This window comes from Eretmochelys imbricata, chromosome 24 (assembly GCF_965152235.1).
Source record: "Eretmochelys imbricata isolate rEreImb1 chromosome 24, rEreImb1.hap1, whole genome shotgun sequence".
NCBI lineage: Eukaryota > Metazoa > Chordata > Testudines > Cheloniidae > Eretmochelys > Eretmochelys imbricata.
This window is the reverse complement of record NC_135595.1, coordinates 11,118,143-11,137,803: the sequence shown is the minus strand read 5'-3', so window position 1 is coordinate 11,137,803 and position 19,661 is coordinate 11,118,143. Positions and strand designations below refer to the sequence as shown.

Genomic DNA, 19,661 nt, shown 5'->3' with positions numbered 1-19,661 from the left:
AGTGGCAATTCTTCAACAAAAAAACTTCAAAAAGAGACTCCAGTGTGAAACTGCAGAACTGGAATTAATTTGCAAACTGGACACCATCACATTAGGCCTGAATAAAGACGGGGAGTGGTTGGGTCATTACAAAACCTACACCTAATTTCCCCCTGCTGTTACTCACACCTTCTTGTCAACTGTTTGAAATAGTCCGCTCTCATTACAACTTCAAAAGTTATTTTTCCTCCCTTGGTATCCTGCTGTTTAATTGAATTGTCTCATTAGACTGACCTCACACTTGGTAAGGCAACTCCCATCTTTTCATGTACGTATACCTGCTCCTGTATTTTCTGCTCCATGCATCTGATGAAGTGGGTTTTAGCCCACGAAAGCTTATGCCCAAATAAATCTGTTAGTCTCTAAGGTGCCACAAGGACTCCTCGTTGTTTTTACAAAAACAAAATCAACCAAAAAAATCAAAACATGCAAAGCACCTTATTTGTGTTCCTGGTCTGTTTGCATCTAGTAAAGAACAGAGACAACTGCACATTACTTCATTTTTTTTGCAGACTCAACAATAAAAGTAAACTCCTATATAAATAAATAAATAATAATTTGGACGTGAGTATGCGCATATTTATTTGTTTTTCCTAAAATTAAATATTTTAGGAAAAATTGTCAGAGCGGCCACCAGACACTTCATTGTGAGAACCCCTGCACTAGGTGGTTACAATGTACCTCTCTGGCCTTAGAATCCACAGGCTATGCTTGGGGCTCTGCTCCCCATAGGGACACTGGCCCTGAGGTTCTCTCCCCCCCCAGATGGGACAGAGGGCTGAGCTCTCCCCGGGATTAGACCTGGGGTCCCTGATCCACCAGACCACGCTGCCTTTGCTGCCTCATGTGTTCTTTGGGTGATGCTCTGGCTGTGCCTGACCTGGAGTACCCCTGGGGGGGGGGCCTGTCAGCCCTGAGGGATTTCAGTGTGAAGGAGAAGTGGAGGGGTTTTGTTGTAGTTGAATGCCAGAGAGAAAATGTCTCCACTATAACAAATTGTGAGGGGAAGGGGGCCTGCTTTCCTGCTAGCGTGGGGCAGAGGGGGGCCGTGAGAACCCCCTTCCCCTGCAAAACTCAAGAATGGAGGCTTCCCAAACTGCCCCGTGTCACTACTTGCGGTGCTGGCGGGCATGGGGGATGTGATGAGTTCTGTGGGGCTCTGCAAACCCCAGCCTGCCCTGTTAAATGGACCAGTTTTCTTTCTTTAAAGAAGGGAATTTCCCGGGGCTCTGTCTGCTGCTTTGCCCGGCCTTGTGGCAGCTCAGGCTTCGCTTTTCCTCTGCATCGTCAGACGTGACCTCATGCTACGGGGTACAGGGCAATGGCCACCCCCCGAGAGACCCCAATGCGCACGCCGAGCATGAAGCTCCCAACATTGGGCACCGGCTGGGATCTGCCCTGCCCAGTGCAGGTGGCTGAACAAGGCCTTGCGCACTGTTCGCACCCTTGCCGTGGAGTCAAGCTGGGGCCCAGGCCATGCGTGGGGAGATTTTACCTCAGAAGCTCCCTGCCTCTCCCTTTATTACAGGGGGAGTGCCAAAATCCAGCAGCCAGAGGGGAGCGGTGTCCCTACCCAGAGCCAGTGATGGGGAGGTAAAAGGCAGACCCATATAGGGCTGAGCAAAGCAACACACTGACCATCTCCTTCTAACCCCCTCCTTCCCGCAGCTCCGCGCCAGGCCTCCAGCGTGGCCCAGGAACCATCTCTCCGGGCGGCTCTGGAGCTCCAGGGCGGCACCAGCAGCCTCGACGAGCAGGCCCAGCAGCTGGATGCGGAGATCAACGAGCTGATCCAGCAGTGGGAGCTCAGGCCCGAGGATGAGGAGTTGGAGGACACGGCCTCTTCCGTGCTGCTGAAGAGTAGGTGCCCTCGGCGCATGGTGCCCATACCCCTGTGGGCTGTCCGGCTCCACAGCCCAGGGAACTTAGAGCGGGGGTGATCCCTGTCAGATCACCTGCGGCAGCAGCAGGATGGTTCCCTACAGACCGTCCCCAGGGCTCTGTCCAGTCTGGGTTTAGATGCTGCTTGGCCCAGTCCCTCTCCAGTAGCCAGTTCCCCCAGCCCTGGACCTCCTAGCATAACAGGGAACGTCTGCTTTGTTCAGACACCCCCAAGGCTCCTACCTCTCCCCTTGCCCAGCCCCAGTCCCTCTCCCAGCCCAGTGCTTCCCCAACTTTGGTCTGGCTCAGGACTGTATAGTAGCTCTGAGGCCAACATGCCACTTCCTATCCTTGCCTACTCGCACAGAGCCCAGCAGAGTGAAGGTGGGTCCCAGGCCAGGGTTGGGGAGAGGAGCCAGGCACTGAAAGCTCCAGAGATGTGCCCCTAATCCCAGAGACCCACCTGGGCGTGGCTTGCCCTTTCCCCTGCATCTCCCTGCCCGGTGGCTTTGGCAGGGCCAGGTGTCACTCTGAGCTCCTGCCCTGATGAGACACCCCCAGATTCCCACCCAGTGTGCTTTCTGCGCAGGTAAATGGTGCCAGGGTGACCCCATGGACCTGGACGACGAGTTCATCTGGGAGGACCCTGCCTACGACGCAGACAGGGTGGAGAGCAAGGCTCTGGAAGCAGGTGATGGGGGAGAGGATGTCACTGGGGTGACCTGAGTCCTGCTCAGCCCACCTGGCACAGCTCAGAAGGGGCCATTGGGCTCCTGCCATGCCAGCACAAGCAAGGCAGGAGGAGGGATGACCTGGTCTGATCTGCTGCCATCACGGTGCTGCCCAGCTCTGTGAGAAGGGCCCTGAGTGCAGCTGGGCACCTGGGGGTCCCTCGTAGAGGGAGATGGCTGGGCGAAGACTCAGGGAGGTACATGGCATACCCAGCTCCCTTTTGGGGCTCTGCAGCTGGCACGTGCATATGGGGATCCCTGTTGGGGCCTGAGGCAACACCTTCCTGGGGGGGGGGGGGGGGGGGAGAGCAGTGGCCTGTTGTGCACAGATCTTGAAGGGCCTGGGAGAGAGGAGGGGGCTCAGCAGGGGAGGTGCAGGCGGGAAGCCGAGTGATCTGGGGGCTGTGATGCTCTGCCTGGCACTCTCTGTGCTCTGCAGTTGCTGCAGCCCCTTGAGCCTGGGATCCTGAAGTTAGGGGAGTTGGGCACAGCAGCCTTTGGGGTTCATACAGAGGAGCTCTGCCCTGTGTCTCAGGGAACCCTTGCCCAGCCCTGCTCGCAGGAGACCCTGACATTTCGCTAACCACTCAGCTCGCTAGCTTCTGAGCGACCGCCAAGGGCCAAGCCCAGCCTTGTGTCACGTGCCAGATGCAGCATTCATTCGCTGCTGGGTAAGTGTGGAGCTCGCTGCCCAATGGGAGGGGACTTGGGAGCTCCAGCTGCAGAGGCAGCTCTGCCCCGCCGTCCATCGGGATAACGCGGGCAGCAGCATGCGCCCTGTGGCGTTTAACATGCAGACGGCTCTGGAGGGTGGATGCTTTCAGTCTCGCAGGTGTCGCTTGGGTGTACGTGCCAGATTGTCTCAACCTGGACCCCAAACACTCCTTTCCCTCTCCCCACTCCGCCATGGCCTCCACAGGCCCCTCTGGGCTGCAGCCTCCACTCCCCTTTGCGGAGATCCTGCTCCAGCCTTCGCCCTCATGCTCCTGCATGCCCCTCCCCAGGTGCAAATCAGCTCCCTGTCCATCTAATACCGGCTTCCTGTGGCCCACCCACTAAACTGGCTGTTGAGGGTACAAGAGCTGTCTCCTCTGCAGCTCCCCCAGCTTCTGGCACTAGGACAGAGAGGGTCATTTGGCCGCTCTGGGAGCCTGTCAGCCAAGGAGCGAGTTGTTGGGGTGCTTTCTCTTGTACGTGGCTGGACACCAGGCCACTGAGCCAGCGGGAACTGGGGACCAGGAATCCAAATCCCTGTAGCATCCGGACCCATAAAGCCCAGGGCTTTTTAGGTTGTTAGAGCAGCAGCAGTAGGCTGTGCTGTGGTGCGCGCGTGCTCTGCCCGGGGCCGGTGGAGAACTAAGCGTCTCTCCAGAGTCCTCGTGGCTTTGTTGTTTCTCGCTCTTGTGATTTTTGGAACCTTTGGGGCTAGTTGGCGCTGCCGATTCTCGGTGTCGGATGAGCCCATTATTTCGGAGCCCTGCTGACTGCTGGGGAAGCCTCCGAGCCCCTTGAATTAGGTTTCTTTGAACAGGAAACGGCATCGGCCACGGAGGCAGCTGTGGAGCTGGGCTGGGTTTTGGGACGTTGTTGTCGTAGGCTTTTAAAAAACAGCCATTAAGTGTTAAAGGAAAAGACCCCTATAGCAGCAAGGCTGTGCTGGCCCCAGCATCAGCTCCTCGGGAGCAGAGCCACTGAGCAGAATGTAGCAAGAGGGCTTGATTTCCAGCAACATACGCCAGAACCGTGCGTCTGCGCTACACATGCAGATGCCAGAATCAGGCAGGCAGTTGCCACGGTCGTGCCTGTAAACTTCCGTTTATGCCTCTGCCTGGCTCTTGGCATGCAGTTGGATGTGCAGCTGTGGTGACTGCCCAGCGTGCATTGTGCTCCCAGCCTGGGATTTCCCAGAGCCCCCAGCTTTCAGCGGGAGCTAAGTTAGACAAGTGCTGAGCACTCCTGCCAATTCTGCCTGGAAGCTAGGAACTAGGCAGGAAACCTCCACCCGATCAGTCTGATCTAGAGTGAGCCTGGGCGAATGCACGTCCCCACTCAGCTGGAACTTGCATAGGGACCTGAAAATGGTGCGATTGAACATGGTACTAGAAAATGATACCCATTAACTTCCCGCATGCTGGGGATGAATTGATGAGAGTGTTGACAGCCTCTGCACTCCAGTGCATTCAAATGGCAAACTTCTCTGGCACACACTGTACCATCATCTTTTGGCTTCCTGTGTGGTTCTCACTGCATTTACACAGACCATTCAGTGGCGTTTCTCTCCTGGGTGATTTGCCGTGCTGGGCTGTGTGCTACCTTGCATGTTGCTTGGCCTGTATGAGGCCTGTGTTGAAGGAAATAGCTTTGTTAATGGCATCCATTGTTACAAGATTGCTCCCTTGTGAGCTGCGTCTGGCTGGAAAGTGTCTGGTTGCTGCAATCCTGCTCAGCGGATAGCCGGGCATCTGAGAACTGCTGGGCTACTCTGCTTTCAAGTTTGGCTTTTTTAGTCTGGTGTGAGCAGCTGTCACAGCCCTGTGCTCCTGGGGTCCCTGTGCCATGCATGGGCTAGTCGGCTCAGGAGAGGTCCCATCACGAATATGTGAGACATGTTTAACAAACCCAGGGGCCCTCTGGGTCCATTATGTCCGTGAGCGTATAATGCTGCCTTTCGGAGCTGGTCGTGTTTCTCCTGCTTTGTGCTGCTGTGAATGATGGCCCAGGGGACAGGGACAGGGAGGGTCTGGCCTAGTCACTGGAGAGTAGTAATTGTGTGTTGTATCCATAGGCCTCAGCCCAGATGATGATGATGATGATGAGCTTGGTATTGTGGCCCCAGCCCCTTTACGCAGGCACTGGACAAACCTGTCCATAGTGCCATTCTTCTCTCCTGCATTACCCCAGTGACTGTGACCTCCAGTTCTTCTTCGAGTGATTGCTCATGTGTATTCCACAATAGGTGTACATGCTCGCCATGTGCACCGGTGCCGGAAGATTTTCCCCTAGCAATACCCTTAGGGGAGAGCGCCCCCCCGCCCACGGCGCCTGCCCAGAGCGGTATAAGGGGGGCTGCACTCTCCCCATCCTCAGTTCCTTCTTGCCGCCAGTGAAGGGGTGTTGGAACTGCTGAGCTCCAGGGAAGGAGGAGGATCCTGGGAACTAGAGGCCAGTCAGCCTCACCTCAGACCCTGGAAAAATCATGGAGCAGGTCCTCAAGGAATCAATTCTGAAGCACTTAGAGGAGAGGAAAGTGATCAGGAACAGTCAGCATGGATTCACCAAGGGCAAGTCATGCCTGACTAAACTAATTGCCTTCTATGACGAGATAACTGGCTCTGTGGATGAGGGGAAAGCAGTGGACGTGTTGTTCCTTGACTTTAGCAAAGCTTTTGACACTGTCTCCCACAGTATTCTTGCCAGCAAGTTAAAGAAGTATGGATTGGATGAATGGACTATAAGGTGGATAGAAAGCTGGCTAGATTGTCGGGCTCAACAGGTAGTGATCAATGGCTCCATGTCTAGTTGGCAGCTGGTATCAAGTGGAGTGCCCCAAGGGTTGTCCTGGAGCCGGTTTTGTTCAATATCTTCATTAACGATCTGGAGGATGGTGTGGATTGCACTCTCAGCAAGTTTGCAGATGACACTAAACTGGGAGGAGAGGTAGGTACTCTGGAGGGTAGGGATAGGATACAGAGGGCCCTAGACAAATTAGAGGATTGAGCCAAAAGAAATCTGATGAGCTTCAACAAGGACAACAAGGAAGAATCCCATGCACCGCTACAAACTCCGGACCGAATGGCTCAGCAGCAGTTCTGCAGAAAAGGACCTAGGGGTTATAGTGGACGAGAAGCTGGATATGAGTCAACAGCGTGCCCTTGTTGCCAAGAAGGCCAATGGCATTTTGGGATGTATAAGTAGGGGCATTGCCAGCAGATTGAGGGACGTGATCGTTCCCCTCTATTCGACATTGGTGAGGCCTCATCTGGAGTACTGTGTCCAGTTTTGGGCCCCACACTACAAGAAGAATGTGGAAAAATTGAAAACGCCCAGTGGAGGGCAACAAAAATTATTAGGGGACTGGAACACATGACTTATGAGGAGAGGCTGAGGGAACCGGGATTGTTTAGTCTACGGAAAAGAAGAATGAGGTGGGATTTGATAGCTGCTTTCAACTACCTGAAAGGGGGTTCCAAAGAGGATGGCTCTAGACTGTTCTCAGTGGTAGCAGATGACAGAACAAGCAGTAATGGTCTCAAGCTGCAGTGGGGGAGGTTTAGGTTGGATATTAGGAAAAACTTTGTCACTAGGAGGGTGGTGAAACACTGGAATGCTTTACTTAGGGAGGTGGTGGAATCTCCTTCCTTAGAAGTTTTTACGGTCATGTTTGACAAAGCCCTGGCTGGGATGATTTAGTTGTGGATTGGTCCTGCTTTGAGCAGGGGGGTGGACTAGATGACCTCCTGAGGTCCCTTCTAACCCTGATATTCTATGATTCTGTGATTTGCTGCAGCTCATCCCCAGAACTCTTCGTTTGTTCAGTAGTACCTGTAGGTAGTTAGCTAGCTAATTCAGTTAGTTTAGTTAGTCATTGAGCCCGGGCCGGGGCGTGCCCCAGGCTTTAAGTCATGCGGCTCTTGTAGGCGCTCTATGCTGAGGAGTGACCCGCATGCAGATTGTCTGCGCTGCTTGGGAGAAAGGTGCAAAATCTGCAAGTCTTTCAAGCCCCGGACCAAAAACGAAAGGGACGTTAGGCTCCGGGCCATCCTGATGGAGTCAGCGCTGGCCCCGACCCCCGCACACCACTCAATCGGTACCCGGCACCGCAGCGTCCGGTACCATCATGCAGACAGCACCTCTCCCTGTCCACGGGGCACGCCAAGAGGACCGGAAAGACTCCCTCTTCGCAACGGCACCGAGGGAAGTCTGCGATAGAGGGTAGGCCCCATCGGGCTTTAGGCCTCCGACTCACGCTGAGCGGAGTAGCCCAGCCCCTTCGGAGCAGGCCTCTCCAGATGTCCAGATGCCATCTACACCCAAAGCCCTCCAGGCAGCCAGGGACGTCATGTCCATGCTGGTGCATGGAGTTCCACTGATGTTGGCCGCACGCTCCAGGGGCAAGCCGTCGCTGGGATCACTGTAGTCGCCACCGGCCCGGTACCAGTCTCGGTCGAGGGAACGTTCCCAACACCCATCACTGCCCAGCGACCGTTCAGGGCTCAGTCCACGTGGATCGCCCTCAACGCTGGCCAGACTGTCCGGATGGGTGCCGTCTGACTGGGACTCCCGGCACTGCTCGTTTTTACAGAGCGAATATCGACAGGACCGTGGGGGATGTTGCCAATGGTCCTCGTCTCACAGGAGATACCACGGTCGGTTGCGGCACGATCGTCAATGTCGTTCCTGCTCGGACTCCCGTTCCAAGTTCCCGCCAAGGCACTGTAGCCCTGGGCGTCAATCGCCAGCATCTCACTAACGCGGGTCCACCCATCAAGGCCGTTCACAGAGCAGCTGCTACCGTCGGTGCTGCTCCTCCGCGTCGAGATCACGGTCCTGTGGCCAACGTAGGTCCCGGCACCGCCGATTCTCCTGGTCCAGAGGCAGCAGCGGATCATTCGCCAGCCCGGCCTCACCTCGCAGCCGCCTATCTACACGCCAAGCTAGCTAGCCAGGCCCGCCAGTGCCTCAGCAAGCGCAACGGCACCAAGCATCGTGGCTGGCCAGTGGGCACTGTGGCCTCCGACACAGCCCCCGATAGGGGCTCACTCACTGGCCGGGGCCTCGGAAGCACTGTCAGCGTCCATTTTTAGACAGCCAGAAAAAGGTCGGTGGGATCTGTGTCCTCGGTACCGTGCCCAGAGTCCGACCAGGTGGTGGATCCTCTGGTGCCAGACGACACCCAAAGCACTGCATTGGCTTCGCCCTGTGCAGAGGAGCTGATTGCGGCCCCGCCTCCCTCCGTCCCTCAGGAGGACTACTGGGCTCACCAAGACCTCCTAAAAATGGTGGCAGCGAGGCTCCACCTCCAGGCTGAGGAGATGGCGTGAGGCTCTGCAGGAGGTGGGGCGGCTCCTGGACCTAGGAGCTATAGAGGCGGTGCCCAAGGAGTTCCTGGGCAAGGGGTATTACTCCCGGTATTTCCTTATCTCGAAGGCCAAAGGGGGGCTCAGGCCCATCATGGACCTGCGAGGCCTGAACCACTACATGGTGAAACTCTAGTTCCGCATGGTTTCCCTGGCCTCCATCGTCCCCTCCCTGGATCATGGGGACTGGTACGCTGCCCTCGATCTACAGGACGCGTGCTTCCACATCCACATATCTGAGGGGCACAGACGCTTCCTCCGTTTCATGGTGGGATGGAGTCGCTACCAATTCATGGTCTTACCGTTTGGTCTGTCCGCTGCCCCTAGGGTCTTTACAAAGTGTATGGCAGTGGGAGCAGCCAACCTCAGACACCAGGGGGTCCAAATATTCCCATATCTGGACGACTGGCTAGTCAAAGGCATCTCCCGGTCGCTGGTGAGGGATCATGTGGTGCTCCTCCTGTCCACATGTACTGCCCTGGGCCTGTTGATAAACAGCACCAAGTCCACGTTAGTCCCGGTCCAATGCATAGAGTTTATCGGGGCGCTACTGGACACGACATCAGCCAGGGCCTCTCTCCCACCAGACAGTTTCAAGACCCTGAAAGGGCTCATCGACTCAGTCACAAGGTTCCCAGTGACAACAGCCAGGGCTTGCCTGCAACTGCTGGGTCACATGTCTGCATGCGCATATGTGGTCTGTCACGCCAGACTCAGAATGAGGCCCCTCCAGCTCTGGCTGGCCTCGCGGTTCTCCCAGGCCACAGACAGAATGGACAAAGTCCTCATCATGCTGAACTCTGTGATCACCTCCCTGTGGTAGTGGGCAGTCCCAACCAACATGCTCCAAGGGGTCCCATTCAGAGTCAGGGCCCCATCTTTGGAGCTGGTGTCCGACGCGTTGGACCTGGGTTGGGGGGTCCATGTGAGGAACTTTCAGACCCAAGGCCTGTGGTCTCTACAAGACCTACCCCTTCATATAAACTTCAAGGAAGTCAGGGCGGTGTGACTGGCATGTATGGCCTTCCGCTCACACCTGGAGGGCAAGGTAGTTAGGGTCCTCACGGACAACATGGTCTCGATGTTCTATATCAACAGGCAAGGAATGTGAGGGTGGATCACTTGAGCAGGGATTTTTCCTCTCTGCACAAGTGGTCTCTACACCCGGAATTGGCTCACCAGCTCTTCCGAAGGTGGGGTACTCCCCAGGTGGACCTATTTGTGACCCAGCAGAATGGACAATGCCCCTGGCTCTGCTCCGGGGGGGCCTAGGGAGGGGCACTATCTCCGATGCCATTACCCTGTCCTGGTGAGGCCAGCTCCTCTACGCCTTCGCCCTGTTCCCTCTGATCAGCAAGGTCCTGGAGCAAATAAAGACGGACAAAGCCAGGGTCCTCCTCGTTGCCCCGGCAGCATTGGTATGGGACCCTCTCAGGGCTGGCGGTAGCTCCGCCATGGCAGTTGCCACTCCACCCGGATCTGCTCTTTCAGGACCAGGGCCGCCACCTACATCCCAACCTAGCAACGCTTCACCTCATGGTGTGGCTGCTCAGTGGCGAGGAAAGGACATGCTCGGAACGGGTTCAGCGCGTCCTCCTCGAAAGTAGACGGCCCTCCACTCGCCGCTCCTATGTGGCGAAGTGGTCTCGGTTTTTGAGGTGGGTGGCAGGCCAGGGTGTTTCCCTGACAGCTGCCCCAGTCCAGCTTATCCTTGATTACCTCCTCCACCTGAGGGCCCAGGGACTGGCACCCTCGTCAGTCAGGGTACACTTGGCGGCCATATCGGCCTTTCATCCCCCGGTGCAAGGGCACATGGTGTTTTCCCATGGTATGACCAGCCGGTTCCTTAAGGGTTTGGACCGTCTCTACCCATATTCCAAGCCCCTGGTTCCACAGTGGGACCTAAACCTGGTGCTGGCTCGTCTCACGGGGGCCCTGTTTGAACCACTAGCCACGTGTTCCTGGTCTCGGCTCTCATGGAAGGTGGCCTTCCTGGTAGCTATCTCGTCGGCCAGGCGGGTCTCGGAGCTCAGGGCCCAAAACACCGTATACGGTTTTTCATAAGGTCAAGGTCCAGCTCCCCGCGTTCCTCCCGAAGGTGGTCTCTGCCAACCACATGGGTCAGGACATTTTTCTGCCAGTCCTATGCCCCAAGCCTCACGTGACTAGTGAGGAACGCCATCTCCACATGCTGGACGTGAGATGAGCTCTGGCTTTCTACCTCGAGCAGACCAAGCTATTCAGAAAGTCTTCACAACTGTTCATTACCTTGGCTGAGCAGGCGAAGAGTCAGCCGATTTCCACACAGCGGCTTTCTAAGTGGATCACTTTGTGCATCCGTTCCTGTTATGAGCTGGCAGGGGTTCCCCCGCCGCCTGTTGTGAGGGCAGACTTGACTTGGACGCAGGCCTTATCAGCTGCCTTCATGGCCCATGTCCCCATCCAGGATATCTGTAGGGCCGGCACATGGTCTTCGGTTCACACATTCACCTCACACTATGCAATCGTCTCCCAGGCCAAGGATGATGCTGGGTTCGGCAGGGCGGTACTCCATCCCAAGAACTTGTGAACTCCTATCCACCTCCAACAGATATAGCTTGGAATCACCTATTGTGGAATACACATGAGCAATCACTTGAAGAAAAAACAGTTACCTTTTCTTGCGGGGAGGGAGAGCTCAGTGGTTTGAGCATTGGCCTGCTAAACCCAGGGTTGTGAGTTCAATCCTTGAGGGGGCCATTTAGGGATCTGGGGCAAAAATTGGGAATTGGTCCTGCTTCAAGCAGGGGGTTGGAATAGATGACCTCCTGAGGTCCCTTGCAACCCTGATATTCTGTGATTCTATGATGTTCTTCAGGATGTGTTGCTCATGTCTATTCCACATCCCATCCTCCTTCCCCTCTGTCAGAGTTGTCTGGCAAGAAGGAACTGAGGGTGGGGGAAGCGCAGCCCCCCCTTATACCCCACCAGGCAGGCACTGCTCCGGGGTCACGGGGGGGGAGGGTGCTCCCCCCTTCGAGTACTGCTTGGGGAAAAACTTCCAGCACCAGTGCACATGGCAAGTACGCACACCTATTGTGGAATAGACATGAGCAACACATCTCGAAGAACACCAGTTACGGAAAAGGTAACTGTCTTTTTCCCATAGCCAAGGGCAGATCTCAAAGGGGAGAGCTCTTTACCGCTAACAGATGCTATGGTGCCCATGCAGTGAGTTCTCATGCAGCTGCTCGCTCAGAATTAGCGAATGCTGATGCCACAAGCTCAGGTGTCTGGTTGTGTTTTCATAGCTGGTACAGATATTCCTGCTTCCAGGCTGTGACCGTATGGGAAGCACTAGGGGAAAAGCCTAGACAGCCAGCCAGCAAGACCCCAGTTCAGCAAGGCAACGAAGCACATGGTCAGTCCCAGAGGTCATCAGGACTCCTCCTAGGCTCAAAGTGAGGCCTGTACTGAAGGAATCTGCTCCCAAGGCTGTAGAGTATCAGGGAGCTAGTCTGTTACTTGCCTGGGTCTCTGTTTGTTCCCTTCCCAGCCCTGACAGGGAGGCCCCAGACCGCCATGGGATTGAGCAGGATTTATCTCACCTGCCAGGTGGCCGGAGCTCCCTGGAGCACACACTTGAAGGAGCCCAGGGGTCCCTCAGGGCATGTCCGTGTGGAAAAGCTTCCCCGCTGTGCTTAAATGAGTGCAGTTAGACTGGTGCAAACCCCCTTGTGGCCCCTCTGGCTCCAGGATAAAAGTAACTTTGGAGGGCTTTAGCTAAACTCCTTCCAAAGCGACACAAGCTGAACGCTCCCCCTTATCCCAGCATGAGTGTTAATGGTGGGGGGCATATGGCACGCTGGTTCAGCATTCACCGGGGGTGGGGAGGGGGCATATGGTGCGCTCATGCAGCATCCCCCAGGAGGGGGGATCCGTATGGGGCGCCGATGCAGCATCCCCCAGGAGGGGGGATCCGTATGGGGTGCCGATGCAGCATCCCCCAGGAGGGGGGATCCGTATGGGGCGCCGATGCAGCTGTCACTTTACATTGCACTTTACACCTGGCTTATACCGGTATCGCTTTCCCACGTAGACGAGTGCTCATGCGTGGAGCCTGGACTGTGGCTGAGCACTGGCACAGAACGGGGTCCTGAGCTGCGTGCCCAGTGCCAGGGCATCCCAGGCTGTTCTCTGGGCAGAGCCAGGAAGGGCCTTACTGCAGAACTGGGGTTAGGCTCCTGCCACCCCTGTGACCAGTGGGGGTTGGTGGCGAGGACTCCCCCACCTGGCCAGCCCCGGGGCGGCCCCTGCTGAGTGAGGCTGCACATGTGCAGTGCTGGTTCTCTCCAATCCAGCTCCCCTTGGAGAGGAGCGTGAGACCCACAGCTGTGGGGAAGGGGAAGGGACCCCTGAGGGGAGGGACTTGGGAGCTGGGGGTGGATCCACCTGGGGGCTGCGCTTCCTGATGCTGAGCCCACAGCTGGATGTGTCAGGAGGCAGCACAGGGCGAGGCTGTATGCTGGGGAAGTGGGGAGGGCAGGGGCGTGGCAGGCTGTACCCAGCGCCCGGTTCAGGGATCCAGGCTGAGCAGGCTCCCTGCCCACCACCCACCCCCAACAGGAGGAGGCATACAAGGGGGCGGTAAGTGTGAACAGAGTGAGGAAGCGTGTGGGAGAATGAGGGAGAGGGGCCAGTGAAGAAACGTGTTCTGCGGGGAGTCAACTGCACTGGGAGATCGGTTCGGTTCCCAAAGTCGGGGGAGAGTTCGTGGGTCCTTTCCTGTCTGGCTGTCTCTGGTGGGATTCAAGCACCAAGTGGTCAGTCTGATTGTTTAGGTCTGTGGCTGAGACCCCATCTCATGTGTAGACCCTTGTCCTGAGATCACCCGTATCTTCCCTGGGCGGGTGGCTCTGCTCCAGGTGTCACCATCTGAGAACCTCCCAGCTGGAGCAGGATGGAGATTCGGACAGGGCCTCAGTAGCAGTTCCTCTGTGACCCATGTGCAATCTCAGGCAAAGCCACGCTCCGAGCTGTCTGGGGGAGCAGCAGTGTCTGGCTCTGGGGCTTCAGGTGTTGTCCTCCATCCCCACTGGGCGCCTGAGCGCTGTGCTGGGCCAGCTGGCAGGAGTGGGGTGGTGGTAACGCAGGGGCATGGGAACAGTGCCCTCGTTCTGTCCCCGCAAGGACGCCCTTGTCGGCATTTGTCAGGGTTGAGGCCTGTGTTTAACTCATCCACCAGTGACCAGCTCTGGGCTTGGCTGCGTTCTAAGCTCCCCTCCGAGGCGCTGAGAGCAGGGTCTGGAGGGCAGCCGTGGGTTAGTGGTGTAGGGCTGAAGAGCAATTGGGTGAATGGCTGAACTGGGCTGAGAGCATAAGAGGTGGGGGAGGCTGAGACGCCAGGTAAGCTGCTCCACCAGATGCAGCCTCACCAGGATGGACATTTCACCATGTGCCTCTCTCTGCAGATGATGTAAAGGGCCAGGCCGGCAGCCCAGCAGTGCCACCTTCCTCGCCCTCCTCCCCTGCCCAGTCCTCGGAGGATGTCCCGGACAGCCAGGGGGGCTATTCCCTGAGACCCAGGGGCCTTGCAGAGGAGCGTTCAGCAGAGGAGGAGGAGGGAGACTCCCCTGGTGGCTCCACGGAGGAGAGCTCAGCAGAGGGGGAGGAGGAAGATGCTGAGCCCCCTCCGCAGCGGCAGAGGAAGCGGGGTCCCCAGGGAGGGACGGCTCCGCGTGTCTACCCATGCCCCACCTGCGGCCAGAAGTTCGCCAACAGCAGCAACATGCGGAAGCACCTGCGGATCCACACGCGGGAGGCGCTGTACTCATGCCACGCCTGTGGCAAGTCCTTCACCGACTCCTCCAACCTGGCCAAGCACCAGCGCGTGCACAGCGGGGGCCGGGAACGCCCCTTCAGCTGCTCCAAGTGCCCCAAGGTCTTCGCCTCGGCCCCCGATCTGCAGGAGCACCTGCGGCGCCACGAGGGCATCCGGCCCTTCCCCTGCATGGACTGCAAGCGCAGCTTTGTGTCGCAGGCAGAGCTGCTGGCGCACATCCGCAGCCACGTGGGGCAGCCCCAGACCCTGGCCCCCAAGCCCTTGCTGCGCTGCGAGGACTGCGACAAGAGCTTCGCCGGCCCCATGCTGCTGCGCCTGCACCAGCGTCGCCACAAGGCCTTGGTGTGCGACGAGTGCGGCGCTGTCTTCACCCTCGAGTTCAAGCTGCTCTTCCACAAGAGCTTGCACAGGGGGCCGCAGACCTGCGCGCGCTGTGGGGTGCAGTACACGGGAGGGCACTTCTGCCGGGTCCAGGCCCAGGCCCAGGCCCAGCCCCAGGCCCAGGCCCAGCCCCAGCCCCAGGCCTCCCGGCCGGCACAAAACAACACCAGGAGTCCAGGGACCGCGTCACTCATGGTCAGAGTCCCTGACTCTGTCTCGACAGCAGGATCCACCCTGGCCAGGCCCCCAGCCCCACTAGCAGCCAGGTCCCCAAGCCCTGCCCCAGCTGGCCCCCCAGGCTCTGCCCCGGCCAGGCCCTCAGCCCCACTAGCGGCCGGGCCCCCAGGCTCCGCCCTAACCAGGCCCACAGCCCTGGCCCCACTAGCAACTGGGCCCCCAGGCTGTCCCCAAGCTGGGCCCCCAGCCCCACTAGCGACTGGGCCCCAAGGCTCTGCCCCAGCCAGGCCCCCAGCCCCAATAGCCGCCAGGCCCCCAAGCTCCATCCCAGCCAGGCCCCCAGCCCAAGTAGCAGTGAGGCCCCACAGCTCAACCTCAGTCTCAGGCCCTGGCCTCTGTCTCAGTCCCCACAGCTCAACTACACCGATGGCCCTGGCCCCTGTCTCAGTCCCCTTGACCATTCCTCCCTCAGACCCAGTCACAGGAGTGATAAGTAACGGTCTGATCCTACTGAACCCGGCAACCTTGCCTCCGGGCACCAAGATCATCCTTCAGATCCCACCCCAGATGGTCGTGCCCCCCAGGGACACAGGCACGAGAGCCGGGAGTACCCACGCACATACTCTGCAAGGACCCGTGCCCGGAAGGATGCGAGTGCTGCGCCCAGCCCCAGGTACCGTATACCGACACCAGGGCACAAGGCTTCACTGTCGGGCAGGTCGGCTCCTGCTTCCCAGCCTCCGCTGTCAGCTACTGCAGGGAGGTCGGGCCCCAGAGCAATTCTCGTGTGGCCCCATTTGTTACAAAAGCTCGGTGTGGCTTGTGCCAGCAAGATGGCTGCCCTGCCTTCCTGGCTAGGGCTGGGCCATGCCCTGTGCTGAGCATGGAAAGGGGGGATGTGCCAACCACAAAACGAGCCGATTGCCTCCCTGCCTCGGGGGGCTGGATTCATGTCACTTGGGGCCCAGGGAAAGCACTGGAAATATGGAGGATTGCCCCAAGCACATATGCCTTTCTGAGCAAGGGAGGCTCTACCGTAGCTCTCCTTGCCTAGAGTTGGGGGGAGGGCAGTGAGGGGGGCCTTTTAAGGGCGAAAGGTTTGGGGGTCAGCCCCAGAACTCCCTGCTGAAGTCATGGGGGTGCACAGATTGGGACATCAGAATTTGGCCCTCACCTCCATCGGGGACCCCCTTTCCATCGGGTTCGGGGGCTGAATCCTCTAACTCCTCTCCCCTGCCAGAGCATGCTTCCTCCTTGGGGGCTGGGCCCTCACGGCCCATTCAGAGGGGCTGTTATTTGGACCAGGAAGGGTCATCCACCTGCCACCTCCCTGACCTGTCTCCTCTTTGCTTTGCAGCCAAAGCTCAGGGGCCAGCAGGAGGACAGCACGGTGAGCTCACCAGCAGCAGGACGGCAGCAGAGAAGGGGAACGAGGCACAGCCCCTGCCAGTGGCAGCCCCATCCCAGCCCCTGCAGCCCCCCCCACCATCAGCCCCCCTGCAGACCCCCCCTCCCTCAGGCCCACCACCCCCTTCAGCCCCTCCACAGCTGCCAGGCCCCTCCAAGGAGCTCTGGGCTGAGCAGGGAGCGTGGCACAAACCCTACAACTTCCGGCAGTCCCAGCCCCAGGTGACATACACGGAGCAGGGAGCAGGGGAGGGCAGCGACCCCGGGGGAAGCTCTGGGGAGGACTGGGCAGGGGAGAGCGGGGACGAAGAGGACGAGGAGCTGGAGCCTGTCCCCCAGGGGAAGAGGCGAGGCCGACCCCCCATGAAGCAAGGCCAAGGCCAGCCCCCCAAGAAGCGGAGGCGAGGCCGGCCCCCCCTGGGCCCCTACATCTGTGGGGTCTGTGCCAAGCGCTTTGTGTACCAGAGGTCACTGAAACAGCACATGCGGCTCCGCAGGCACCATCCCTCCTGCCACCAGTGCCATGCCACCTTCAGCGATCTCCCCAGGCTGCAGCTTCATCTGCTCAGCCACCGGGGGGAGGACATGGCATGAGCGGGCATGGGTGAGGCTCAGAGCACACCACTGCTGTGCCTACCCCCCAACCCCTGTGGGGGCCCTCAGTGCAAACACCCCCTTGCTCTGCTCCTGCAGCCCCACCCCATTGCAGAGCAGGCAGTTGTGTTGGGGTGTTTGGACTGAGCTGTCTGACCATCCTGGGAGAAACTACACCCAGACGTCTCTTCTCTGGCCTGGCCTTCCACGTGCCACTCTGCCCTGGCACCCATGGCGTCCTCAGGTCCTCCACCCCTTGGATTCCCCTGTGTCACAGGGGGCAGGGCAGGGCCTCTTCTCACCTGAAATGCTGCTGCCCTCTCAGTTACTCCATCGCATAAAAAGCTGCCCTGAGGCTCGCTGGGGGCTGCATGTGCTTTGTGTGTTAGGGGTGGGGACCAGTGACTTGTTTTTTCATGTCCCCCACTGCATGGCCAAGCTTGGACACAAGAGTGGAAAGGCCCCTGCCCTGCCCCTCTGCCTTAAGGGGTCAGGTGGAGCAAGACACACACGACTGATTTTCTTTTTTATTATTAAAAAAAAATGTTTTTAAGCAAATTGTTGTATTTGTGAGTCCCCTGCCTGCTCAGCAGACCACGGCCAGCCTTTCAGGTGGCTGCTGGATTCAGGTATCTTGGGTTTGGGGAGCCCGGCAGAGCCCTGGTCTTCCCAAGCTGCTGAGAACCTGCCCCAGTCAGCACAAGGTCTCCAGCTGGGCTCCCCCAACCAGTGGCTGCCTGTGTGAATTGATCCTTGTGTGGGGGCTCCTGGTTCCTGCAGGGCCCTGTGCCCAGCTGCTCACATTGCAAAGCCCCTGCCAGCGCTGGTGGTTGAGCAGAAATTGCCATCAGTTCTGCCAGGTTTCAATCGCAAGGGGGGAGATGTCCCCTGTGGGGCTGCAGGGGGGTTAGTGTTCCATGTTAAGACATGCGGAGGGGGACTGCTGGTGTACTGAGAGCTCCCAGGCTGGGCTGGCAAACAGCCCCAACCTCGTCTGAGTTATTTGGGGCAGAATGGCAGGTAGAGGCCCCAGCCACTGTCAGGCCTTGCACAAACTTAGTAAGAAACCAGCGCCTGCCTCAAATTGCTCGGGGTCTAAAGGGACAAGACCAGAGGTGGGAGAGGACACTGAGGTGCCAAGAGGGGTGAAGTGAAATGGCCCTGGTCACACGGCAGCTCAGAGGCAGAGCTGGATGCGAATTGTCCAAAAGTGTTGGGGGGGGGGGGGTAGTTCAATGCCAAGTCACTGAGGCAGTAGCTTTTGTGGGAACGTGTCTGTATATAACAGGCGCACGGTGGGATGGTTCCAGGGCATTTCTGAAAACAAGAGACCCCTCGAATAGCCCTGTGATGAAGCACCCAGCTGGGATGTGCCTGATTGATTCCAAGCAGGGACTTCAATATGGCTCTCCCAGGGAGGGCCATGGGGCTGTTGGCTGTAACATGCTGCCATTTGAATGCCTGGAAACACAGGGGCCTCCCCGGTTGCTATCATGTCTATTATTGAACTAGGAACTCACCCACAAGCAAGCTGTGTTTAAAAGTGGCTGGGAAAGCACATCCTCCTGTTGGTTCTGCTGCTCCGAGCCCAGCTCTGCGGCACAGTGCCGTCCTCCTTGAGTGTTTGGTGGGTTTACGCCCTGTTAGTTTCCCTGCTGGTGTTACCACTTGCTGGAGCTGGGGGTTGTAGCTGGACTCCTGTGTGACGTGGCATGTGGCCCTGCAGGCGAGGCTGCCCTGGTGGGCCGTGAGGTGCAGAGGGGAAGAGCTGGGGCTCAGGCTATTTGTCTCTGATGTTTCCACTGTTCATCTACCTCAGTGCTGAATTGATTATTTGTATTACTGTTGTGCCTAGGAGCCCTAGTTACAGCCCAAGGCCAAACCTCTCCAGTGGCTGCTGGGCCAGGCAGGCACATCCAGCCCACTCTTCCTGGTCCAGGATGTCCTCACCTCTCCATCTGGGGGGGGCTACCAGCAGCCACAGAGCCAAGGGAGACCAAAAACGGCGTGATTGCATCCTACACTGACTCAAAATCCACATCACACAAGGCCAGGGCTGCACCTATGAGGAAAGGGCATTACAAAGGAGCCCAAGGGAGTTAGGTGCCCAAAGCGATGGTTGTCTAAGGGTTCCTGAGCCTGTCTGGGATATCTCTGCAACCCCAGTGCACCCATCGCTGTGTGGCACTCGGCTCAACACCAGCTTGGCTTTGTTCCAAGGCCACTTGCTGGCTCTTCTGTTTTGCCCCTTAACTGTTAGTGCCCGAGCTCCTAGCCTGTCGTTTTCTCAGTGGGGCACCCAGAGCCATGGTTCCTGTTGCCCAGATCCTCCATCAAGCAATCTGCACCACCCAGGTTCAAGCAGAGAGGGAAATATGGGTAACGGGAACTGCTGAGGCAGAGGAGAGGGCAGGAGGCTACACAGCTGGGAGTTGGCCGTGTGATACAGAAGCCCCAAAAAGGCCAGCAGGGCTAAGGCCAGGGCCAGGGCCACCTGTGTCTGCAACACTTGTGACAGCTCAGCAGGTATCCTGTGCTTGGCTAGGGGCCCCT

General features: G+C 58.0%; 1 protein-coding gene across 1 annotated transcript in view; it reads left to right on the top strand.

Annotated features, from left to right (window-relative positions):
* LOC144279930 (uncharacterized) overlaps positions 1-17,615 on the top strand; it is a 36,237-nt gene extending 18,622 nt beyond the window's left edge. The window contains exons 3-6 of the mRNA XM_077841632.1: positions 1,708-1,899; positions 2,510-2,611; positions 14,179-15,780; positions 16,465-17,615. Of these exons, the coding sequence (XP_077697758.1) occupies positions 1,708-1,899; positions 2,510-2,611; positions 14,179-15,780; positions 16,465-17,108 (2,540 nt within the window). The 3' untranslated portion in view covers positions 17,109-17,615. The remainder of the gene's footprint in view (positions 1-1,707; positions 1,900-2,509; positions 2,612-14,178; positions 15,781-16,464) is intronic.
* Positions 17,616-19,661: the final 2,046 nt, after the last annotated feature.